At 56.7% G+C, this 25,690-nt stretch overlaps 1 protein-coding gene across 3 annotated transcripts; it reads right to left on the reverse strand.

The window, feature by feature from the left end:
- Window positions 1-3,160: 3,160 nt before the first annotated feature.
- PDGFB (platelet derived growth factor subunit B) lies at window positions 3,161-24,747 on the reverse strand. Of its 3 annotated transcripts, none has more exons than XM_067698131.1 (7): window positions 23,661-24,747; window positions 14,798-14,894; window positions 12,384-12,473; window positions 10,598-10,803; window positions 9,043-9,184; window positions 5,166-5,318; window positions 3,161-4,209 (listed from the first exon to the last, which is right to left on the reverse strand). In XM_067698131.1, the coding sequence occupies exons 1-6, from the start codon at window positions 23,721-23,723 to the stop codon at window positions 5,191-5,193; spliced, it is 726 nt and encodes a 241-aa protein (XP_067554232.1). In that variant the 5' UTR covers window positions 23,724-24,747; the 3' UTR covers window positions 3,161-4,209; window positions 5,166-5,190. The 3 variants fall into 3 exon arrangements, with proteins under 3 accessions (XP_067554232.1, XP_067554231.1, XP_067554233.1); XM_067698130.1 differs by having other exon boundaries at window positions 3,161-4,784; window positions 23,661-24,741; XM_067698132.1 differs by having other exon boundaries at window positions 3,161-4,784; window positions 5,166-5,315; window positions 23,661-24,734.
- Between the last annotated feature and the right edge of the window lie 943 nt (window positions 24,748-25,690).

A 25,690-nucleotide genomic window follows, 5' to 3' on the forward strand; every position in this document is an offset into this window, starting at 1 on the left:
TGGGTAGATGGATGGGTATGTGGATGGGAGAATGGATGGACAGATAGATGGGTGAATGGATGGATGAGTGAATGGATGGATGGGTGAAGGATAGGTAGATGGATGGAAGGGTAGGTGGGCGGATAGATAGATGGATAGATGGACGGAGAGATGTAGATATGGAGAGAGATGATGGCTGGATAGTTTAGAAGATGCATTTGACACGACCCCAGCTCTCAAGGATCTTCCAATCAAGGAAGATGCAGCATTAAGCATGGAGCTGGCTGAGAAGTTGAAATATCTCATCTGTAGTCAGTGCAATTTCCCAGCCACACCACAGCATGTGCGATGAAGATTAGCCAGGCAAGCTGAGACGTGGGGCAGACACGCTTGATTGCTCCAGTAACAGACCTTCATGTTCATTCATTCAACAGGCATTTACTGAGCACCTACTATGAACCAGGCACTCTTCTAGGCTCTGAGGACAGAGAGGTGAACAAAATAACTCCCTGGGGGGAGGGAGGAGACAGGAAAGATGTACAGTTGACCCTTGAACAATGCAGGTTTGAACAGTGTGGGTCCACTTATACACAGATAGTTTTCAACAGTAAATACTACAGTAGTACGTAGTTGGTTGAATCCATGGATAAGGAGGAACCGTGGATGAAAGGCAGATAGGGAGGGCTGACTATAAATTATATATGGATTAACCGCCGTGTTGTTCAGGGGTCAACTACACCTGCAGAGTGAGCCCAAAGAGGATAAGTCCTATGGAGATAAATAAAGCGGCTAAGAAAGGGGGGCTACGGGACAGCGGTCTGCTCTTTTGGAAAGGTCAGAGAGGGCAAGCCTTCCTGGTGGGTTGACACTTGCACGAAGGCCTGAAGGAAAGGCTGAGATCTGGAAGGAGCAGTGACTTTCCTAGGATCACATGGTAACTACATGCCTGAATCAGGACTATACCCCAGGTTACGTACAGGTGTTAGGATTCTGGGGTTCCTGGTCTGAAGCTACAAAACAGTGGTAACACACCAGACGTGGTGTCAGCAGAGGAGGATGGGGTTGGGATCCAGCCACTCAGGAGCTATGTGGTCCTCGGCAGGTCACTTCCTCTCTCTAAGCCTGTTGGCCATCCCTTTGCCCTTCCTTTTCTCCTCCGTTCCTGAAAACAGTCCTGAGAGTATTAAGAGGTTATAGATATTTTACTTTAGAAGTGAAAGAGGCCATCATTTTGTTATTTTATGGAGGGAGCCGACACTAAGCCTCCAAAGGGGGCTACGGTTCTGCTCTAGTTGAGAGAGGAGGATTGCTGGCTGGGACAGAGAAGGCTCCTGGGCCGGGCGGAGGGCAGGGGGGAATGAGACCTGACATCTGAGTGGGCCTTGAATAAAGGAGAGTTCATAATATGATGCTGAGCACCCCAGGACTGTGGAAGACAAATGGACCAGCGTGGGGGCCGCATCGTCTCTTTCCCAGAGTGAATGGGTCTCTCTATTAGGATTGGGTTTGGTTACAAAGGACAGAAAACCCCAAATAAGAGTAGCTCAAATTTCCTCGTTTCTTATGTAAAAACTCCCGAGCTAGGCAGTCAGGTGTCAGGGACCCCCGGCCCTTTCCACTGTGCTCCACCAATCTCAGCATTTGGCCTCCACCTCAATGCTCAAAATGGCTGCTTAAGTGCCAGACATCATGCCTGTATTACAGCCAACAGGGCAGAAAAAGGGATGAAGAAGGGAATGCCTTGTTCCCAGCAGAAGGGATTCTGGAAGAATGCCATTTTAGCTTGGCGGTTCTAAAACCCAGAGAGGGCCCACCAGGACCCCGGAGGCCTACAGGCTGGACACTGCTGCTGCCTGGTTTGGCACCTGCCTGGGATGGTGTCTGGGAAAGGGAAAGATGCAGGCAGCTCTGCCTGTTTCACCCAGGAAGTTCCTGCAGCCATCCATGGAACAGCACAGCTGTTTGCAGATGTCAAGATGCCACATGCACTGGCTCCCCAGCGGCCCTCTGAATCGCATCCCCTCCTCCCCCCAGCCTGAGCCTTCTCTAGTGCCCTGGAACCCAGAACCCTGGGGTTTGGGGAATGGGGAGGGTCCTAGAGACAGGTCGGGCAGGAGGGGGTAGGAGTTTTCAGGTAAATCCCTCTGATCGGCACTGCCCACCACCACCACCTCAAGCATAGGGCTATGAATCCCAGGATGAATTTACACCAAATTGCTATAAAAGCCCCTGGTAGAGACAGACACATGGTAGGGGATCAAGGCGAGTGAATGAATGAATGAGTCAGTCAATCTATCAATCAACCAATCAATCAATCACGGGGAGCCCAAATGTTATTCAGTTTAACCTCAGCCAACTTGTCACTTGTAACCTCAGCCCAGCTGCCACTTACATACTTCCAGTGACAGGGAGCTCACTACTTCCAGGGGCAAAATGGTTTTAGTTTTAGATTGTCCGTATGATGAGTCAGATTCTCCACCTCCTAGGTTTCCCCGTCAGCGCTAGTCTGCCAGCAGGTAAGACCCAGAATACATCTGGCATCTTTTTCATGGAATCAGACCCAAGTCTTCGTGGATGAGGGGAAGCACAGAACCACACAGCTGAACCTTGGAGGCCACAGGTCTCCTGGCCATCTTCTTCTGTTTCAGATGGTATTCTGACCAGAGAGGGGCTATGACTTGCCCAAGGCCACACAGCTGGCTAAGGGCTGAGCCAAGATCAGACCCCAGCCCCAACTTTCAGCTGTGTTCCTTCTAAACCCCACGGCCCCTCCAGGACCTCCTCCAGCCTTCCCCACGCTAGGTAACCCCTCCCCACAGCCAGTCCCACCCCATGATGCTGAGGATCCATTTCCCTTGTGGAGACCCTCAGGCTGGAGAAACTCATCTCTTGTCACTGCCAGTGACAAGCACAGGGACGTGGGGTCCAGGTATCAGGAGCTGCAAGCGGGACCAAGCCATACAGAGTGCCCTGTCTGGCTCTCACCGGCTCCCAGACAGAGCCTCTCTCAGAGCAGCGGGCCGCCGTGTGCGCATGCATGTGTGAACGTGTGTGCGCGCGCGCAGGCGCGCATGAGTTTGCGCCTGAGTCTCCCAGCGCGAGAGGAACCCGTTGTAAGCTGTCGGCAAATCCTGCCAATGCGCAAAGGGTAATTGTCACATGCAGTGCCAACAGACAGAGCTCCAGCGGATTCATTTGGTTTTGTTTTGTGGTTATTTTTTTTTTACAACTTTAAATACGGAATATAAATAAATTTTACATTTAAAAAATAAAAGGAAAGCCCCCAAAAATATAATCACCGACTTTACAAACTGAAGGAAGCAGATTTGGGAGATGGGGGGAGGGGGGAAAGTGCAGTAGAAGATGGAAAGGGAGGTGGGAGCTCAGACCCCACCCCTAGGGGGCCCTGGGGATCTTTTCCCTTTTCTCCCCCACTCCCAGCCCAATAGCTGGTTTCCTGGGAGGAGTCACCAGAGATGGAACTCAAAAAGATCTAAGAAGAGGGGCGTGTGCAGGGGCGGAGCAAGGGCTACCCCCTACCCTTGGAGACTTTCTCTTGGGTTTTTCACACCCGCCTAAAGGGGAGACTGCTTGAGATGAGGACTTGGGGAAATGGAGGCCACAGGGACAAGTGTTGCTCCCCTGTCCCCCACCAAGGGCTCAGTCCTGTCTGACCGCTCCAAGTTGTGGGCTGGGTCAGAGGCACAGCCAGTCCACACAGAGCCTTTGTGTCAATTAGGAAAAGGATCCCTTTCCTCAAGACACTTTACCTCCATCTGCCAAAAAATTGTCATAATAAATATACAAATTGGCCATGTCTACGGTTGTGTGTGACTTGTGCTCCCTGCATGCAGTGCCCTTGTGCAGTGCACACCCTGTACAACCTTACATGGCAGTCTTGGCTGGGCTGGGATATGACAGGCAGGCCCCCTGCTGCCCTGGGCCCTGGTCTTCTGTCCTACAGAGCAGTGACTGGGGTTATCTGCGGCCTCAATAAGGGGTCCAAGAGCCTCTTGGTGGAGCAGACTGAAGGGTCAGGACAGGAGGAGACACAGGGTGGAGGTAGAGAGATGAAACAGAGGAAAAAGTGAACAGGGGGAGTGGAAGGAGGCACTGCATGCCCAGGTCACCATCTCCATCCACCTCCGGAGCAAACTTCATCTCTAACCCGTCTGAGAGGGCACTCGGCTGCCTGGTGCTCTGGCCACCCCTGCCTGGAAGAGTCCGCATCTTCAAAGAATTCAAACGTATAAAATGAAAAGAAGCCACTGTGAGCAGAGGTAACCAAGGGGAGATGACCGGGCCTGGGCATTGCAGGAGGGGGTTTTCTCCAGTCTATGCTCCCCAACATGGTCTCAGCCACAGGAGTACGAGTACCCTGGCCTGCCTGGGGGTGCTCCTGTCAGAGCTGGCTGCGGGTCCAGGGACCAGGCAGGCCATGCTGAGAGGTCCTCAGGCCCACGTGCAGGGTTTCAGGCCAGTCCACAGCGCTGGAGAAGGAAGCTCCTTTCCCCCAACAGCGACCCCATCAGTCTCTCTTGCACTTTCATCCCATTTTCTCCAGGTCAGGAGAGGAAGACAGCGATGGAGTCCAGGTCCTTCATCTCCTTCTTGAGCTTCTGGGCAAGATGCTGGAGGCCACTGAGGGGAGACCCACTGGTGGAAGTGTGGACGGACACGTGGAGGGGTGGGGGAAGCACCATTGGCCGTCCGAATCAGGCATCGAGACAGACGGACGAGGGGAACAATATTATCACTCCAAGGACCCCATGGGGGCAATACAGCAAATACCATATTAAATAACCCTGTAGGCCAAGCAGAGGAACACGGGGATCAGAAACAGCCTAGGGCTCCATCCCACTCTTACAGGCAACCGGGGGCAGGGAGCTGGGGTCGACCAGCTGCCCCTGATTTCCAGCAGGGCTCAGGGCTGGAAGATTTGAGGTTTAGACCTCCCATCCTCTTAGGGCCTCCTGAGACACAGCTGGGCAGGGGTCCCTAAAGCCCCTCACCCAACCTGTGCCGTGGAAAAACTCCACTGATAACTGGAAGAGGAGATCAAGGCTTAGAGCCTGGATTTTGTACGGGAAAATGCCTCTGCCCCCCACCCCTTCCTCAGCCAAAGCCACAGGCCAGGGAGAAGGAACACAGGGTGCTGGGCCTCAGTTTCCCCGCCGGGCCCTCACCTGCCCGCACTCTCCTGCAGATCCCCTAGGCTCCGAGGGTCTCCTTCAGCGCCTTCTTGCCATGCATGTGCTTGAACTTCCGGTGCTTCCCCTTGGGGGGCCGGCGGACTCGCACCGTCCGAATGGTCACCCGAGTTTGGGGCGTCCTGGCTGCTTGAGAGAAAGAAAGGTCTGGTTAGCAGGTGGATGAACAATGGCGGGGATTTGGGGGTGTCTATCCCCTTGACTAAGGCCTGCCACAGACCTCCCCATATCCTCTGGGCTGAGAGAAGGGGTGGGAGGGGAGTCTAGATTGGAAGCCAGCCAGACCTCCTGGGTTCAAGTCCCAACTCCACCGCTCACCAGCTGTACCTTAGGGACAATTACTGAACCATTCTGTGCCTCTGCTTCCCCATCTGTGAAATGAGGATAACAAACTGCCCACCTCATAGGACTAGTGGAAGGAATAACTGACAATATGCTGGCAAACACAGAGGGGAGCAGATGAACTCTGGCCTCAAGCTCTTTGTCATTACCCCACTGATATGCCCCTGATTTCCACGCCCCTTGTACCTGGACTGGACTTGGATCTGTTAACCAATTTAATGAGGCAGACGGGTGCTGGTCAGTTCCAGGCATGAGCCTTAAGAAGGCCTGGCAGCTCCCACCTTTGCACTTTGGGGAACCCTGTGCTGTCACATAAGAAGTCTGGTTCGCCTGCTGGGGTTGCCACATGTGGGAGCCACATGGGGAGGAGAGGCCCTGGACTACAGGGAGAGGGATAGAGGCCCAGCTCTCCTAGTGCAGCCTCCAGATAACTGACTGCAACTGCAAGAGATGCCACCAGGACCACCCAGCTGAGCACAGCCAACCCACAGACGGAGAGAGCGTAGAAAATGACTATTGTCTTAAGCCACTAAGTTTAGAGAAGTGATCAGTAAACAGCAGCTGCTCTTATTCACTTGTTTCTTTTTTCCTTCCTTTGACCCCCTACTGAGGTTTCCTCCCACCAACCTCAGCCTCTTCCGGTCATGGGAGGTCATGGGATGCGGGAGCCACTAGGCTTCGGGCATAACCACACCCCTCCCCCACTGACCTGGGCCTTTCCCTCCGTGGTAACTGTCACCTGCCTGGCCCTAGCCACTCCGAGAGGCAGTACAGTTGGGTGGGCCAGACCACCTGGGTCCAAACTGGGCTCTCCCAAGTGTTAGCTGTATGCTTTGGGGAAAGTCACATACACTCTCTGTGCCTCAATTCCCACATCTTTAAAACTGAGAACAGCAGCCCTGGTCCCCTAGGTTTAGGAGATAATACATGGAAATCGCCAGAAACCCTTAGCTAGCATGCACCTGTCAAAGTTCTAAGCTTATGTATCCTCACAGCAGGTCTAGGTTTGTACAGTTAACAGATGAGGAAACTGAGGCAGAAAGTCTGGGATTTGAATGCAGGGATCTGCCTCTGGAATCCATGCTTTCAACCACGGGGCTGTAAATCACAGTGCCTGCCAGTCTCGGTTAAGATGAGCACTTATGTGTCTCTTCCTCCTGGGCTCCTAGGTAGACACCCTAGCAATGAAAGTTTTCTCTGCCAGGCTCAAGGCCTGGCTCCTCCTGGGAGCCTCCAGAGTTCTCCCCAGCCCACCCAGCTACTTTGGGGCCAACACCTGACTTCCCACTTCACAGACACAGGCCCCATGAGGCAGTTACCCCACTGCTGCAAGTAGGAAATTTAGGAACTCAGTGGGGTCTCAGGTCCTCACTTGAGGGAGGCTGCCCAAGAGGGCCATTGAAGGGCCAGAGACAGGGCCACCAGCAGGATGCTGGGCTGGGAAAAGCCTGAGCAAAAGCTCAAGGTCATCACTCAGCTCATAAGTGACAGGGCGAGATTTGAGCCCAGGAGGTCTGACACTGACTATCACACGTGCCACACCCCCAGCTGCCACAGGAACTGTCACCCAGGGCCAAAATGCTGAAACTAAAATGACAAGACCTACATGTCAAGTGGTTGAACATGCCTCCTAAGAAACTGGTTCAGAAAATCACATGAAACAAAGGCAGTGAAAAGAACCCCATTCTAAACATAAAGAAGAATATAATTTTTCCTGAACGGCAGTCATTCTCCATATTAACTCTACAAATAATTTATAACATGTCAGTTTGAAGCTGTCAAATTCTCAGCCTTCCTAGGTCATCCATGACTCAGCTCAGCACTTAGAACAGGAGGAAGAGGCTGAGATGGCCCTGTCTTCAGGAGGCTTGTTAGTAAGAAATGACAGTGAGATTGTCCTGTCCCCTAACCAAAGAAAGTTATTGAAAATCCAAACAGTCACTTGCATGATTTTTTTATGCTCATCTAATCCTATTAACAATGAGTCTCACTTGATCCTTATTTTTCTCCTCGAGGGAGAAAAGGCAGCAAGATACAGTCAAAAGAACCCAAAACTAGGGCTTCCCTGGTGGCGCAGTGGTTGAGAGTCCGCCTGCTGATGCAGGGGACACGAGTTCGTGTCCCGGCCGGGGAAGATCCCACATGCCGCGGAGCGGCTGGGCCTGTGAGCCATGGCGTTGAGCCTGCGCATCCAGAGCCCGTGCTCCACAACGGGAGAGGCCACAACAGTGAGAGGCCCGCGTCCCGAAAAAAAAAAAGAACCCAAAACTAGATGTTCCAAGACCCGGGTTCCAGGCTCAACTTTGCCACTGTGCTACCTTCATGAAGTCCCTTAACCTCTCTGTGCTCCAGCAGCCCCATTAGTAACACTGGAGGACTGACTTGTAAGATCATCTCTAGCTCTAAAATTTTTAAATCCTTAAAAAAAAAAAAAAAAAAGATGAGGCAAGTTAAGAGCCAGTGACAGCTCAGGGTGAGGGAAGAGCCAAGAACAGAACTTCAGGATACCTGAATTCTAGCTATGCCCCTACCTGGAACTGGCTGTGTGACCTTGGGCAAGACCTCAGCTTATCTGGGCCTCAGGCACCTCCTCCATAAAATGTAGAGGAGGCAATTGGGCCATTTTTTTAGTCCCTTTCAACTCTTGAAGTCAAACTTGCCCCTGAAATTGTGAATTCGTGAAATTTAAGGACAGGAACAGAATTCCAGTTCTAACTTATCCGTGCGTTTGAACCCTATCTGTCACATCCCTGCTACATTGTTGCCCAGCCTTTACTTGCATACCTCCCGGAACACAGAACTCACCACCTCACAAGGCAGACAATTCCATCTTGGACTCCTGACTGATCACCAGCTTTTGCATATATGTAGTTAAAATCTCTCTCTGGTGATTTTTCCCCCCCCACTGGTCCTAATTCCCTCATCAAGGCTACAAGGAATTAGTCTGATTTCTCCTCCCCAGGACAAGTCGTCAAATATCTGGTTACGATATATGCCTTAGGGCGTTCTCTCATTCAGGCCATGGTTCCTCCCACCATTTCATGCACTCACAAAACAAAGTAGGGGGCTACAGTAGCAAGACTGGGATGGGGGCTGCTCTGGATGGGGCGGCCGGCAGACCTCTCGGAGGAGGTGACTTCTGACCTGAGACCCAAGTGAAGAGCAGGACCTAGGCTTGTGAAGAGCCAGGAGGAGTGAATTTCAGCCAGAGTGACGTGTACAAAGAAAGGCCCTGAGGCAGAAACTTATTTGGCCGCTCAAACAGGCCAACCTGGCTGGGGTGGCATAAGTGGGGGACTGGTTGGCGACAAGGCCAGAGGGCCAACAGGGGGCTGCATCCTCACATAAGGCCTCCCAGGCAGGGGAGGAACCGGGATTGTTGTCAGTGACGTGGAAGGCTTCAGGTGAACTTAACCAGGGGCAGGCCAGATCCAGTTCCCCCAGCGTGCCCCCGGCACCTGCCATAGAAGGGGGCTGAGCAACTAGAGGCAGACCCTGGATGGGCGGTTACCTCGCTGCTCCTGGGAACTCCCGGGACTTCGGGTCACGGTTCGTGCCACCACCGTCTCACACTTGCACGCCAGGTGGTCCTCCAAGGTCACCGTGGCCTTCTTAAAGGTTGGCTTCTTCCGTACAATCTCAATCTTTCTTACCTGGAAGACAGAACCACCAAAGTGCCTCCGTAAGACCACACAGGCGGGGGCCGAGAGAGCTGCCTGCCCGCTCTGCCACCCAGCATCCCCTGCAGTGATCTTTCCTCGAAAGCCTGGATTGCAGCAGGGTAAACGCTTTGGCCCAAACAATGGCAGGACCTTGCCCTCTGCTCTTCTCGTAGCTTTTCCATCAAAACAAGCCCCCCTGACCTGGTCTCCGGCAGCCCCCCTCAGATCCCCCAGAGAGGGAGAAAGGCATTTCCCGGTTAAGCATGGGGCCTGTGGTGTCCTCATTCCCTGAGCGCCAGCCAAGGTCAGGGGCTGCAGCAGAGGCGGGGAGATGGTTGTCTGGAAGGAAGTGGGGGGAGGCTTTATCCAGGAGGGAGGCGGGAAGGGGAGGTCAGCTGTCAGGTGTCCGTCCACAGAGCTGGCAGTGTTGGGGACAGGAGATACCATGACAGTGGGCACCGGGGTAGAAAGTGACATTGGTAATCTTGGGCCCAAGGCCCAGGCCTGGGATGGAAGGCGGGCACGAGGCAAGGCCACGGCTGACCATAGGGGAGGGCAGTGTGATGAGGTAGGCAGGGCACTTGGCAAGAGTAGGTGGGAAGCACCAAGCCGGTCCTGAGCCCTGGAGAGGCGTGCCCACCGCCCAGCAGCAGCTCGGCCCAGCCTGAGCTGGTGTGGGGGCCAGGCTGCCCCCAGGGGTGCAGAAACCTTTCCACGTAAATCAGAAGACAGCTGAGACTTCTCTGGCCCTGCCCTGCCCCGTGTGAGACCAGGAGCTCCCCAGGACATCCTCTACTCTAAAATTTCCCTTGAGTCAGAGTGTACACCCAATCTTTCCAGAAAGGGGACAGGATTCAGCATTCTGACTCTCTGCTAGGGGCTGGCCCAGCTCTTGCAGGGTCTGTTGCCTGGCCGGGGTGGGGGGTCTCTCTGCCCTCCTTGCTAAAGACACGACCTGTCAAAGGGAGATGCGCAGGTGTTAAAGGTGCTGGGGCACCTAGCCGAGCCTCTCTCTGTTTGGATTGAAGAAAACTGAGAGCCCTGAATAGGGGAGATCTCTGAGGGAAGTTGAACAGCTGCTCAGAACGTTCTGAGCGTCCGATATGTTTGTGGACCTGTCTGTTCCAGGGATGTCTGGGGATTTGATCCCTGTAAAGGAGGAGGCAGCATCCTTTCCATATGGCCCCACCCCGGGGGCCTGTCTGTGGCTCATGGTCACCGCAGCCTGGATGGCCTCAGCGGACCCATGGGCAGCCTTTGCACACCTGTCGGGAGGGAGCTTCTCGATATCGGCCCTCTCTGGACGGAGCCCCGGAGCCCGCCAGGAAGGCCTTTGGACGCCCCCCGAAGCCTGGTCAGCGAGTCCCGCGCCCCCTACCCTCGGGCTGGCCGAGGCCTGGGTACCTGAACGGGCCGCAGCTGCACCTGCGTGGGGCGGCACTGCACATTGCGGTTGTTGCAGCAGCCGGAGCAGCGCTGCACCTCCACGCAGGGCGGCCACACCAGGAAGTTGGCGTTGGTGCGGTCTATGAGGCGCCGTGAGATCTCGAACACCTCGGTGCGTGTCTTGCACTCGGCGATCACGGCTGGCTCAGCGACTGTCGGGGAACCTGGAGGGAACGGGGACCTCCATCAGGGTGGTGGGCCTGTCCAGAAGCCCCATCAACAGGAAAGCTCAGCGCGGAGCCCCTCTGGGACTGCTCGTCCTCAGAAACGCTGGCCTGTCCCATCTCCTTCAACCCCAGTGTGGAGGGTTACCAGCCACAGGACTTGGGCAGGCTGCTGACAGGCTTGAGGCCTCAGTTTCCCCATGTGCAAAATGGGAAAGATCAGGGACTTCCCTGGTGGCGCAGTGGTTAAGAATCCGCCTGCCAATGCAGGGGACACGGGTTCGAGCCCTGGTCCGGGAAGATCCCACATGCCGCGGAGCAACTAAGCCCGTGCGCCACAACTACTGAGCCTGCGCTCTAGAGCCCATGAGCCACAACTACTGAGTTTGCACTCTACAGCCCGGGAGCCACAACTACTGAGCCCGTGAGCCACAACTACTGAAGCCCGAGCGCCTAGAGGCCGTGCTCTGCCTCAAGAGAAGCCACAGCAATGAGAAGCCTGCGCACCGCAACGAAGACCCAATGCAGCCAAAGAAATAAATAAAAATGGGGATGATGAGATCTACACCCCAAAACCACTGTAAGGATCAAGTGAGATCGTTCCGAGAGCGCTGGCGTGGGGTACACGTCAGTTTCCTCCCGCCAGCCCTCAACCATTTTATTCGATGATTTCACACATTTATGAGTTTGCCTGGCATGTGGCCCTTACTTGTGTATTATCTTGTAGCCACTCTCACATTGCTGTTTACACTGTAATCTATTCTTACGTTTTTGCTTCTTTCAAGCCTCAGTCTCCTCACCTATGAAATGGGAAAATAACAGTTCCTATACTGTACTTGCCGATCAAAGGAGTAAGTGAAACTTGGCCTACAGCAGGCTTACAGTCAATGCTGGGGCGACTGTCCTCTGTCATTATTCACCTGTAGAGGAACTGAGGCTCGGAGAGCTGAATTAGCTGCCCAAATTCACAAAGAGTGAAACTCAGGCCGCCTGACTCTTATGTGGCGGGCCCCCCAGCCACGGCCTACAGAATTTTGGGGGCTGCAGGTGGGCAGAGAGGAAGGGGGGCTTGGAGCGGGTACCCGCCTCCCTAAGAAAGCTTCGGTGGGCCCCAGTGACCTGCACCCTCCTCTGCTTCACGCCTGCCGTCACAGGCACAGCACTTCACTGCAGAGGAGACGTGCAGCCTGCCAGCGGCACTGGGTTCAAGCAAGAAGAGCCGCTGAGGATCCCAGCCCCACCACTTGCTAGCTGTGTGACCCCATCTGCTTTTCTACCCTCTCTGGGCCCCAGTTTTCAACTCTATAAAATGGGGTTAATAATCTCTACCTCTAAGGTTGAACTAATGAGCCAATGAGGTTTTAACGAACTATATTTAGAAAACAGTGTGAGTCGGTGGGGGAGGATGATGACTTAGCTGCTCGGTAGAGGGTATTTAAGGATGGTTGTGCTCCTTCAGTTCCACTCGGTCCTAAGTGTCAGCACGAAGGAGCAGGCCCTCTGGCCTCGGGCTGGCTGCATCCCCAATTCTTCCCTGGCTCCCACCTTTGAGAGGCCACCGTTCTCACCCTCAGTCTTACCCAGGCTCCTTCTCCCGCGGGATAAGCTATCCAGCTCGCCTCCAGGATGGGACCGGGTCAAATTCAGGTCCAGTTCAGCCCCGTCTTCATCTGTAAGAGGAGGTCAGACACACTCTGCAAACTGTTGGCTGGCTCGACCGCGGCTCTGGGGGCTCGGCTGTGGGTTCCAGGGCAGGCGGGAGGACTGCTTCCCTCCCTGTCCCTGCGCTGGCACGCCACTCCAGAAAACGGTCTCCCCTTCTGGCTCCCTGTAAACCTGAGGGTCCTAGCTCTGAGGACGGGCCCCTCCAGACAAGCCCCAGGGTGGCCATGGGGCCCAGAGGGTGGTGGGGCCCTGACTGCATCGCCAAGGGATCGTCAGCCCCACTCCGGGCCCTTCAACCACATATTTGGACAGAGCCCATGTCAATGGAGTTAAAAATAACCCACCCCCTTTGCTACTGTAAGAGAACCCTCCTTGGCCTCCAGGGCAGGGTGAGGACCCAGAGCTCTGAAGGCCAGTTTCCAGTGCCTCTCCACCCAGCGTTCCCATAGGAAGTGCTGAATGGAGAAATTCCCAGAATCCCCAGGGGGGACCGGCATGCCCTGGACACAGCCCCTCTGGAGCCCCGGACAATGGCCCAGTTGGGCGGGGAAGAGGGAGGGAAGGAGAGGGATGGGGGTGGAGGCTGAAGGCAGAGACGGGGTGAATAACCAGACCTGGTGGGGCAGGGGGTGGGTGTTGGGGGAGCGCTTGCCCTGCCCCCTTTTTGGCCCTAGTCTCTCTCCAGCCCCCAGTCTTTCACCGTGTTTGTCCCTCTCCCCCTAACCTTTTGCCCCACTTCTGCCCTAAGTTGTCCATTTATTCCTAAAGTCACAAACCACAGCTCCCTTCTCTATCCTGGGTGGCCCTCATCTCAGCATCATTGGCACTCCTTGGACGCATCCCTCTCTCTAGAGATGGCGGCCGGAGCAGCTGCGGGAAGTGAGGGTTGCAGAGACGTGGAGCTCCTCACCGAATTGTGGGCAGCCCCTTCTATCTCTTGACGGCTGCAGCGCCAGCAAATAAACTACGGGGGTTGAGAACAAGCCCTGCTCCCTCCATGCAGCACCTCACGCCCCTGCTGTCTCCCCAGCCCACCAGCCCACTGGCCCTGCCCAGGACAAAGCTCCAGCTCATCCGTGCAGGCTCCCAGTGGGTCCTGTTTGGAGGAGACTGTGCTATAACTGGTGCCTTTCCGTCTAGCCTACTGCTCCTGCGTCAGCACGTCTGTCTGTCCTTCTCACTCCCTTCCTTTCTCTCTGCCATCTCTGGAATGTCCCTGGTGGGGAGGAGATGGGGAAAAGATGTGCTTTGTGGAAAGGTTAAGTTGATTAGGAAAAAATAGCCACACGGTTGCCTTGAAACAGGCCTGCTATTGAAAACCTCATCTCGGAGCTCCCAACTCCCACCCGGGGTACACAGGGGCTGCCCGAGGGTGAGGGCCAAGGGCCTTGGGAAGAAACAGCAGAGAGGCTAAATTTGGAAGTTGCCCCATTGTGTTGACCAGGGCTGGCCAGTCGGGCATGGGGTGGGAGGTGTGGGAGACGTGGGGCGGGGGGCCTGGTGAACAATAGGTGGGCCCAGCTGGGGCCCCCTCCCGCCTGCCTCGCCAGCCCCCAGCACAGGCGGGTTTGAAAGGGCCCGGGAATGCTTTTGAGAGGGAGCCAGGGGCCCAACGGGGAGAGGAAACAAAGGCAGGAAATGCTGTCCCCCGTAGATAGCAGTCTGGGCAAGGATTACAAAGTGACAAAGAGACAAAACCCCAGAGGGAAGGGGAGCTGGGGGTGCAGGGGGGCTGCCGACCAGGGCTCCAGGGAACAGGCCAGAGGTTAGAATAGAATGGAATTTGCTCTGAAGGCAGCGTTTATAAATACATTCCCGACCCAGCCCCGCCACGTGTGTGCCGCCAAGCACGTGCCCATGCGCTGAGCGCGCTCCTGGGCAAGGGCAGGGCTGCCCACTAGTGTGGGCCAGGTGTCCCCCGGAGACCTTGGAGACTGGGCCCTCGGCCGGAGGGGCAGGGAGAGGGCCGCTCTGGTACCTCCCTCCCCGGCTGGGTCCACACCCGGATGCACATGCGGCAGATGCCCTGGGTGCCTTCTCCCTGGCGCCTCCTCTCGGCACCCCACCCTCTGCACCCCGCCAGAGCCACATGTGGGAGCTTCTCCCGCCACACCCCACATCCCAGGTAGCCACCTGTCCGCCTACCCAGGCCTGCCTGGGACAGGTGTGGCCAAGCCCTGCGGGGCTGCCACAGGCCTCTGGGTCTCTGGATGCCAAGGGAACGGGGATGCCCTTGCCAGATGCCCTGCCCCCCTTGGCAGCGGGGATGCCCGCCCGGCTCCCCAGGACTCAGCGGAGGGCCAGAGCATGGGACGAGGGTTCCACTCACCTCTGGAGTCTCCGTGCAGCAGACGCTGGAGGTCATCGAAGGAACGAATGGAGTGGTCACTCAGCATCTCGTAGAGCTCCTCGGGAATGGGGTCCCCCTGCCAGGCAGACACAGGGGGGACAAGTGAGCTGGGAGCAAGGGCTTCCCCGCCGTGGCCCTCTTCCCCCCAACACGCACACTCCCTCCTATGGCAAGTTCCCATAGGGCCCCTTGGCCACGGACAAATGGACAGCCAGGCCGGGGGCAGGCAGGGGTCGGGGGGTGATTCCAGGCCCGACAGCCAGGACCACAAAGGCCCGGGACCAGAACCTGCGGAAGCCTCTAAGATGCAGCTCAGTTCTGCACCCCTCCCCCCCACACAGAACCTCAGCTTGCTTTAAGTTAGATTTGATCGTATGTATCTGTCCCCCCATCACACTACAGGTTCTGGAGGCGCCAACATTCTGATTTCTCTCTGCTTCCCCTCCACGCCTGACAGCTAAAGGCAGCCAGCATTTGTCATGGGAGATCGAATAATCCCCATTTGACAGAGGTAAAAACAGAGGCTCAAATAGGCGACATCCTTTGTCGGAATCCTACAGCCGATTATCGGCAGAACCTGCTTTCAGATCCAGGTCTTTCTGAGGGCAGAGCCTGTACCCCCAGCCTCCTGGGTACACAAGGTGTTTAACAGATGCTTGAAGAACTGGATGGTCTCAGGAGGCCACATGTACTAGCGTTATCTATTCAGTCTCTCACTCAAAAGAGGAGGGAAGGGAATCCTCAGATACAGTGGGGAACCCTGAAAGCTCCCCAGTGCCCCATGCCCAACCAAACCCTATTTTTAGAGCCCCTCTGGCCTGTTGCCAAAAACACTTGAAACTTAATAAGCACTTTAACAGGCCCCATTTGGAGACCGGGCTTCCTCCAGGGAAATCACAGGTCCTACAATAACATGAGAGCAGCCCTCGTAGGAATGTCACGGCCCCGTCCGCCACGGTCCAGGGAGACCTGAGGGGCTGATGCCAAAGGTCTTGAAAAAGAGGCGAGGGCCTCTTTCTTGTGCCTCGGGGCAGAGAAAATGCACAAGATCTGCTGCGTGTCCGAACTCACACCCATGCAGACACAGGCACGTGCACACGTAAACACACAGGAGGGCTCCGCCTTGTGGGAGGAGCCCCTGGGGAGGGTTTCAGCAGACCTGACTTACTACTGCCTGACCTTGGGTTACACAAGTCTGTGCCTCAGTTTCCCTGGATTAAGAAGGGAGGCGCCCCTGCTCGAGCTGGTGCACTGAACACTCCAAAGACTGGAGTGCTGAGAGGCTCCCCACGCCGCCCTCGCCCTGCCTCGTGGCCAGTCCCCGGGTGCTCCCCGAAAGGTCTGTTAGGAGCCTGGTGACTGACCAGGTTCTAGCACTTGTCAACACCTCCTCCAGGGGTCCCACCACACGCGGGCCTGGCCGCTGGAGTCAGCCCTGGAGTCAGAAGGCCAGGGTGGAGTGTGGCTATGTCCGCTCTTAAAGCAAATTCCTTGAGAGCTCTGAGCTGAGTTTCTTCATTCGCACGTGGAGCTTATAAGCCTGCCTGGTGCCTAGGGTGGTCGGTAGGTATGAGGGAGAGAAGGGTGGGGGTCTAGCAGTAAGCTTGGCTGGGAGCTGGGGGTCCACGACGGCGCAGCCGGGAAACCAGGGGATGCGTGTGCGAGATGGGGAGGGATGTCAACTCAGCTGCCCCTCACTTTCCTCTCCCACCTCCACGTGGCCTGCCTCCTCCAACCCAGAGAGACCACGCCTTTGGTGGTCTCCAAATGTGGACACAGGACCCAACCCACGGAACGGAAAGCGGCTGGCTGGTCTCCAGTGGAGCCCAAGGCAGGCCACTGCCCCTGAGGGTTTTGTCTGCCCCAGATCTGGTAGTCCAAAGAGCAGGGTTTCACCTCTACCACTACTAACCTCCCCGTGAACTCAGGTTGGCCACCGCCCCTCTCTGATCCTGGCTCTCCGTTGCAAATAGAAGGGGTTGAAAATATTTGATTCAATTCTAATTCTGCCTGGGGGTCTCGGGAGGAGCAGCAGAGGAAAGCCCAGGGTGGGGTCCCCAGCCAGGTCTCCCAGGCTGCTTGCGGAGTAATGATTCAATTAACCCCCCAGGAGAGGGGCCCAAAGGCCCAGGACCAAATGGCACAGAGCACTCGTGCCAAGACCTCCTCGCCCCTGGAGAGCTGGCTGCCGCTGCTGCCGCCGGCCAAGGCAGAGTAGGCAGACTCCCAGACAGGCCTACCTAGCAGATGCCCCGGACCCAGCCTGTGATGCAAAGGAGATGCCGTCTCATGGAAACAAACCCACAACCTCCCAGGCTGAGCGGGGAAGAGCCCAGGATACAGACGGGAGAGGGGGGAGAAGCACACAGTAGATGCTCGGTAAATACTGGTAAAATGCATGAAGGACCCTCCCCTTGTCTCTGGAGTTGTCTCCTGTATGATCCCCCCCTCCACCAGGAGGACCACCCCCGAGCACACTGCCTCCTAAAGGGTCCACTTTCTTCTAAGCAGATGCCATTCCTGCACGTGCTTTTCAGTAATTTGGCCACTGGATGCCCAGAACACCCTGAGAGCCCCTGGATTTGACACTAAAACCACAGCTAACTTCTGTGAAGTGCTAACTACAGGCCAGACACTGAGTTAAATGCTGTACCAACTACCAACCCCAAGAGCCTGGCACTTTTTGTATTCCCATCTTCCAGATGAGGAAGCTGAGGCTTAGAAAAATTCAGTAAACAGCTACAGGTCTACACGACTCGTAAGTGGCAGAGTGGGCCCCTCCCTCCCAGTGCCATGGAGCTGCCTGGACATTAACCTCAGTTTCTGTCAGCTCCCCACCCTGCAGGGGTCACGAACAGCAGTTCTCAATCAGGGGCCGGTGGGCCCCCCGGGGACACTGGTCATGTCTGGAGGCATTTTTGGTGGTTATAAATAGAGGAATGCTACTGGCATCTAGTAGGTGGAGGCGAGTGAGGCTGCTAACCATCCTTCTGTGCACAGGACAGCCTCACAATAAAGAATTCTCTGGTCCCAAACATCCACAGTGAAGAGATGGAAAAGCTCCGTAGAAGACAAAGCAAGGGCTTCAGCTGCCAGGGAAACCTGGGTTCTTGGAGTCAGGCTTTTAACAACCTAAAACCTCAGCTTCTTGTTTTTTTAAGTCCAACTTTTTATTGAAGTGTAACATACACACATTAAAGTACAGAGGTCATAAGTATACAGCTTAATGAATTTTCACAAAGTAAACACATACCTTGAGAAATAAACAGCCCATCCCAGCACCTGAGATGCTCTCCTTGCATCTCCTCTTAGTCACAACTCCTTTTAAGGGTGGCCAGTTTCTATTCCTGTTCCCAGTTTCTATTACTGTTAGGTTGGTCTGATTCTGAACTATGTTCTCTTTGGTCATGGGCTTCTTTGTTCAACATTATATTTGTGAGACTTATCCAGGTTGCTGTATTTAGTAGTGGTTCATTCATTTACATTCTATTAAATACGTATTCCCCAATTTATTTATACGTTTTACTCGATATATTTTTGGGTTGTCTCCATTTTGAGGCTATTATGAATAGGGCTGTTATTAAAATTCTTATATTTCTCTTTGGGTGCATATTAGTATTATTAAAATTAAATAATGGGCGACGGTTGCATAACTCTATGAATTCTGAATTGCCAATTTCTGCAAAGAAGCCAGTTGGGATTTTGATAGAAATTGAGTGGAATGTGTACATCAATTTGAAGATTAATGCCATCCTAACAGTATTTACTATCCTAACCCATGAACATGGATGTCATTCTTTTTATTTAGATATTTTAAAATTTCTTTCAACAATGCTTTGTACTTTTCAACGTACAAATCTTATACTCCTTTTGTTAATTTTATTCCTAAGTATATTATTCTTATTGATGTTATTATAAATGGAATTGCTTTCTTTTTTTTTTTTAACATCTTGATTGGAGTATAATAGCACAGGGAGATCAGCTCCGTGCTTTGTGACCACCTAGAGGAGTGGGATAGGGAGGGTGGGAGGGAGACGCAAGAGGGAGGGGATATGGGGATATATGTATACATATGGCTGATTCACTTTGTTATACAGCAGAAACTAACACAACCTCCGCTTCTTTATCTTTTAAATGGGGCTAATAATACCTCAGCGGCATTACTGGGAGGTGGAACCGCACCTAGCAGAGCAGCCCGCAAATGATGGGTAGTTAATGAGTCCTGCTGTGATCCCCATGCATTCCTTCAGTGTGGTTCCTTGAGGGCAGCAGCGAGCAGCACGCGTGCGCGGGGCCTGCAGGGCGGGACATTTTTGAGGATGATGGTGGGTAGGTGGAGAGCATGTGGCTTTGCATTGTCCCCCGTGCCAGACCACAGGAAATGACACCTGAGCCCCACACTGGCACTTGCCTCGGGCCTTGTGGGCTGGTGGGTGGGTCCCTTCCGGGGCTGGGGGTGGCTGAGAGATGGGCAAATTCAGCCTGTGGTCAGCTCCAGGATGCAATGCCCTGGGAGAGGCTCACATGGGCACCTGCTGGGGGTCAGAGGTTACTCGAGGTGTGGGAGGGTGAGCAGCCCGGAGGCCGGGTTTCAGGGGCACAGGTTCTAGAAGCCTCCTTAAGGTGGGCAGCTCCCCCTCGGAGATAGGAAAGGCACCCTGATGAAGCTGCCCCAGATCTCAGGCCTGGGGTTCCTGGCAGGGCGAGGGCGTGGCAAGAAGGCAGCTGGGGTACAGCCAGCCGTGGGAGCCAAGGCAAACAGCCTCCTCCCCACCTCACCCCTAACGTCAGCTGCGCGAGGTAGGAAGGGCACAAGCTAGCTGAGGCCAGGTGAATTACCTGCTCCCAGCCGGGCTGGAGGATTAAAGGGGCTTGGACCCCACCCTCCGCCTGGGCCCCAGCTGTACACACAGATATACACTCCCCAGCCTGCCTGCTGTTCAGCTGAGGGAGACAACACGGGCTTGGCCCAAGCAAGCAGGGGCGTTGTCCGTGGCTGGCAGAGGGAGAAGGCCTCAGAGCGCCCGCCTGCCTGGGAGTCTCAGGCCTGATTTAGAGTCAATGCCAAAGCCAAGCCCTTTGAAGAAGCCTTCTCTGGGCAGACCGCAGAAGCCATTTAGAACCAGCCTTTCCCACCTAGTATTTCCCTGCCGTATTGCTCCTGGGACCCTCCGCTATTACTGTTAGCCCAGCCCCTCATTGGGCTCCCGCGTCTCCCTCCAGCAGAAAAACTGTTAGACCAGGAAGAGAGAGGCCAGGGCAGCAATTACAACCCTGGCAGCACATCGCAATCGCTGACCCCAGCCACCCCTGGTCCCAACTCCCAGCACCGAGTGGGGCCCAGGAATCTGCATTTTCAAAAGGCCAGGTAATTCTGCTGCTCTTGGGGGACTCTGAGCTGATCCAACCTTCTCGGTTTTTTTTTTTTTTTTTGTAGATGGTATAGACTGAGGCCCAGCTCAAGATACCCAGAACCTTTGCAATCTAATTTTCCTTCTGTTTCTTTCTCTCTGTCCAGTCTAATCTTGGCAGTCCAAGTACCAAGACATGGAAAAGAAAGAAGTGCTTGTCTCTCAAGAAGGGGGTGGGGGGAGGGAGCGATGCAGGGGCACTCAAATGAAGATGCTTCTACTGGAGGGCAGCATGGCTACCGTTGGCTGCCCTGCGGGAGGACTGAATGAGGCCGCGTTTACAAAGCACTCAGCAAGCCCTAGATACGCGTCTGGTCCTTCCCTCCCCGCCCCCGCAAGGATTCACTGTCCTTTCCACAAATATTTACAGATTATGCACCATGGGCCAGGCACCATTCTAAGCAGGGGAGACAGTGGTGACCAGGACAAAAGCTCTCTAGGGGAGTTTATACTCTGGTGAGAAAAAACATATAATAAACAACTAAATAAATCAGAAAATGAAAATAGTTGTGCTAGAAGGGCATTTCAGTGGGGGCGGGGTGAGGGAAGACTCTGAAAGGGACTTTTGAGGCCGATGGCAAGCATCGCTTTACACTCCTGCTGAATCAATCTCTCTCTCACATACACACACACTGTTCCTAGGTCTTGCGCCAGAGCCTCCAAATTCTGTTTGATCCGAACCTGCAGCAAGTCAGTCTCCCACTACCTAAGGCCGTTAGCAAACCAGAAAGAAGCCGGGTGACTGAAGGTCTGCGGGCCCCTTCACTCCTTCTCGGCAGAAGGGTGCAGAGGCCAGAGACATCACATGACAAGGAGAGTCACCCTCCCGGAAGCCAGCTCAGCTGATGGAGATGGGACCTTATGGGCCTCCGCCGACCCTCAGCCAGGCCCCACCTCAGAGCTCCCCGTCCCTCCTTCCCAGCTGCTGAGGCCTCCACCTGAGGCTCAGTACAAGCATGCCAAGGACATGGCCAATCCCAAGGCGACCTCCACCAGCAAGCCCTCCTGGACTGGCTCCCATGTCAGTAGGTTTTCCCTTTAGGTCTCCTCCCTTAGAGACTCCTGAGGCTTACTCAGGCTCTGCAGGAAATTGCTTCGTAAACTGCAAAGCACCACACAACTGTGGCTTCCTGAAGGCCATGTTCAAGGATGCTGTGACTCACGTGAGGAGAAAGGCACCAGCTTCCGTGCCCTAGCCTCCCCACCAAACACTCATACCCCTGGGGCTCTGGAAAAGGACGAGGAGTTGCTGGATGAAGCTGGAAATGGAAAGGGCAGGCCTGGGAAGGCCTTCTCCAGCTGTCACCCAGCCTCTCCAGAACGGGCTGGGATCCCCAAAGAGGATAGAACAGTCAGGGGTGGGAAACCCCCTCAGCCATTCAGGGTCATCCAGTCTTGGAGGTTCAAAGAAGGGCTTATTTGAAGGGAGAAAAACTCTGAACATCACAGCGCCCCCCATTATCGGCCACACGAGCATGGTTTTAAAAAGCGACCACAGAAGGATAATGCTTGAGGGGCTTCGAGCTGACCTGACCAGGCAAAAACCAGTGGGTGCTGTGGAGCCGGGACCTGACGGGAGGGTCCCTGCTTCCATTCCCTCATAGTACCCAGGAAGGAAACGGGGTCGCTGCAGAGATAACTAGGTTCCAAGGCCCACGGTGGGCTCACCTGTTGCGCGGGGGTGGGCACCTGGTGCATGGGGGTATAGGGGCCGTGCATGCCTATGTGCGTGCGTAGGTGTGCGCGCACGTGTGCTCAGGCTGCGTGTTCAGGGGCCGTGCGTACGTGTGTATGCGGTGCGCGCGCGTGTGCCCCGCGTGTGCACGGGCGTGGCGGCGGCGGGCGCGCGACCCGGCCGCGGTAGTGCGTGCCCGTCGCTCTGCGCACCCGCCCGCCCGCCGGAGCGCAGCATCGCCTCCGGCCAAGAGTGTGCATGCGTGGGGTGAGTGAGCGAGTCGGGGGGCCGGGCGGGGTGGGCTGCGGAGAGCAGCGACGGGGGCGCCGCCGTTCCCAGGACGCCCTGGCACCGGGCCCAGCCCCCAGACCCCGCGGCGAGGCAAAGCGGCAGCTGGGGCCGGCCGGCGCCCCCCTTCGCAACAGCTGGACGCGGCCCGGGGGGCTGCGGGAGCGGAGAGGAGGGGGCGTCGGGAGGAGCCTGTAGGCTGCCGGGCTGAGCCCCGCGTCCTCCCTCCCGGGTGCTGGCCGCAGGGGGTGGCCGCGGAAGGGCGGGGCCCCAGGGCGGGCTGCCGGCGGCCCTCGAGGAGCCCCGAGAACAAAAGGAGACGGCGACGGCTCCTCCGTGGTCAAAACAACCTGCGCTGGCGGCGGCCCAAGGCCCGGCCGCGGCCTCGGAGCTCTTCACCTTAACCCCTTCGCCGCCGCCTCCTCCTTCCTAAGCCTCGTTGGAGGCCGAGAGGGGCCGGCCCTCCCCGGGAGCAGGCGAAGTGCGGGCTGCCGGCCGCGGCCGAGCAGAGGCGGGACGGGACCCAGACACGCCGCGCTCCCCGCTGCCCTCTTCTCCCCGGCACCTCGCGCCTCCTCGCTGCCCCGCCCCCTTTCCCACCTGGATTCCGGGTAGACTTGCCAACTCACTGCTACGTGAGGCTGGGAGGGGTGCGGGGGACTCAATACAATCTGATAGCTCCCGCAGACGTTTTTACACCCCAGCTCTGCTAGGCTTTTACAGGCGGCGCGCTCCGCACCCTGCGAGCGGGGGAGAGAGGTGCGTTCTCTCGCAGGGTGCGGGCGCAGGTATGGCGCGACCTCAGGCACACACCGCCCCGGGGGCTGAATTCCCTAAGACCCCCACTCCTCCCCTAATCCCAAGTGCCCAAAACCTGTCTCGGCACCCACTGCGCCCAAGACACAGGCTGCTCCTGCACCGCACTCTGAGGCCGGGCAAGACCTGCACGGGCCCCGAGGGCACCCAGCCCGACCGGGAGCTGGAGCCAGGGTGGGACGGACACCCCCGCCGAAGACTGGAGTGGCTGCCACCACCGGTGCGTGAGCTCGCACCTCCCGTGCAAGCCGGGTCCGGGACAGGACCTAAGCTGTAGCCGGAGTGGGCTCGGGAGGACGCGCTGCCTGCTGCCTCGGCACCACCCCAGCCCTCTCCCTTGGGCTAGAAGGGGGCTTATTCTCGGGTTCCTGAGGGGTGGGAGACAGGACCACACACACCTTCCCCTGACGTCTGAAAGCTCGGAGATCTGAGATCGCCCCTGGGAAAGAAAGGCACTGCTGCCCCCTCCTCTTAGAGCCTGGCACCTCCCGGACCTCGCGTCCCAGCCCTCGGAGGTCACCTAGCGCCCGGCGCCAGACCCAGGGGCTGCATGGGTCCAAAGTTCACTGCAGTGAAAGGAGGGGGCGATCAGGGGGTAGGGGTCGGGGGTAATGAATGAAGCGAAGCAGCCCCAGCCGCCGTCGCAACTCACCTCGGCGCTGACCAGACGCAGGTAGCAGCAGAGAGACAGGAAGAGCGCCCAGCAGCGATTCATGCCGACTCCGGGCCCGGCCCCGCGGGGCCCCGGACGCGTGGACCGAGCGCGCCGCCCCCGCGGCCAGGGTGGGGGGCGGGGGCTGGGGAGGGAGGTGGGCTCTGCTCGGGTCTGCGGCGATCAGGCGCTCAGGCCGCTGCAGCCGCCGCCGCGGCTCACCCGCATGGCCCCCGGGCGCCGCCGCCCCCAGGCCGGGCTCCGTCGTTGGGGGGTTGGGGAGGACCTGGGCGTCGGACCAGGGTCCGAGGCCGCTACCTGGGCGGATCCCGAGCCCGAGCGAGCATCCACGGCCGGGGGGCTGCGTCGCGAACCAGCCGAGGCGTCTAGCCGTGTGGGGGCGCCCAGGGGACTCCAACCTCGAAGAGGAAAAAGAACACGGCAGTCGATGGTTCGTCTTCGCTCGCCGGCTAAAGGCGTTTTCCTCTGCCCGCCGGCTTAGGTTTTTTGCAACATTTTCTGGAAAGGCCCCCGAAGTCGGAAAGCGCAGAGCTGGGCACCTCAAAGCCAAAGTCTCCCCAAAAAAACTTTTTCCAAAGTTGGCTTTGCAGCGGCGGCTCGAGTACCCGGGCAGGGAGAGGTGCAAACTCCCGCCCGGGCCGGGTGGGGGGGCCGGAGCGTGTGCGCCCTGGCGCGGGGCCCGGGCGGCGGGCACGGCTGCTCCGCGCGCGCGTCGTGCCCGCTGCGCGCTGGACCGGGCCCGGTAGACAGGTGGACGCGGCGCGAGTCGGTCGGTTCGTCTGCCCGCCCGCTCGCCGCTCTGGGCGTCCTCTACGGGCTGCGAGTTGCGGCTGCTCCGGCTTTCTCTTTGCAACGAGGCTGGAGGGTGGGCTTTTTTCCCCCTTTTTGCGCGTGTGTGTCTGTGTGTGCGCGCAAAATATCCCTATCTCGGGAATGAAAGATGGGCGCTGGCGGCCAGAGGGGAGCCCTCAGGGAGGCAGCGGGGGAGGCTGCGGGCGCACGGGGAGGCAGGCGGGCTGCTCCCAGCGGCAGGAGGAGAAGTTGCCACCCTTTCAGCTGTTCCGGCCTTTATAAAGGAGAAGGGAGAGTGCGAGAGGTGGGTGGAGACAGCCTTTCCTCTTCTGGCCGAGAGTCAGTACCGGGAGGGGGGAAGGGGGGCGGGAGCTCCTGGAGGGCCTGAGGCGAGGATGGGGTGCCTAGGGGTTTCCAAAAGCCCAGCAGCCCCTCCGCCCAGAAATCTGGTTCCTGGGAAGGTAGAGCTAGGAGCAACCAAACGCTGGGCCTCTCAGCACAGTGTCTGTGGCCTGGTTTCTAGCCCACGTGGTTGGGGGCAGGGGTGTCTCCAAGGCCGCTGGCTTGCAGAAGTGCAAGCCCGCACCTCCAGGACCAGACATTTGCACCGTAGCACAGGCATGGTGGTGAAGGACTCAGGCTCTGCAGATCCTGCCCTGGTGCTGAGTAGCTGGGTCACCTTGGGCAAGTCACTTCCTTTCTGTGCTCCTCCATCTTGCCTCAAAGTGGGATAGGGTTATCGTGAGGACTTAATGGCAGAAAGGGCCAAAAGCAGCCAGCCCCCAAAAAGCCACAAGGTGATCACACAAACCCTGCAGCCAGTACCATTCAGCTGAAAGCTGGGTGCACGTCTCCTCCTCCTAGCTGGTTGCCTGGCACACAACAGGCGTTGCTGGCATTGGTTGAATTTGAATTTGTTGAACTGCAGTCGCACAAACCTCCACAACCCTGCAGCATCCTTGCAGGGCCGCCATCACGATCCTCCAGTCGCCCTGATGTTTACTACCTCTCTCAGCCCAGAGCTTGGAGACCCAGGGCCCCCCACCCATGCCAGCATTCACACAGTTAACGCCTTCCGCCCCCCAGCTCCGGGAGCTGCTACGTCCCTTCCTTCAGCAGTCATACGCTGACAGTCACAGAGTCACACGCTCGCACGCTGAGCCCAGCACCCACCACGAGACCCACGCGCCGCATCGCCCGGCTCCTGGCTTTAGGAC

This window comes from Pseudorca crassidens, chromosome 11 (assembly GCF_039906515.1).
Source record: "Pseudorca crassidens isolate mPseCra1 chromosome 11, mPseCra1.hap1, whole genome shotgun sequence".
Lineage (NCBI taxonomy): Eukaryota > Metazoa > Chordata > Mammalia > Artiodactyla > Delphinidae > Pseudorca > Pseudorca crassidens.

What these genes read in the sequence shown, in the direction of transcription:
- PDGFB (XM_067698131.1), bottom strand. Translation starts at nt 23,723, where the DNA reads ATGAATCGCTGCTGGGCGCTCTTCCTGTCTCTCTGCTGCTACCTGCGT. An exon ending in GCTGCACGGAGACTCCAGAG is followed by an intron (nt 12,474 to 14,797) that starts GTGAGTGGAACC and finishes CTCCTCTTACAG; the next exon opens with ATGAAGACGGGGCTGAACTG. An exon ending in TGCAGCTGCGGCCCGTTCAG is followed by an intron (nt 9,185 to 10,597) that starts GTACCCAGGCCT and finishes TCTGTCTTCCAG; the next exon opens with GTAAGAAAGATTGAGATTGT.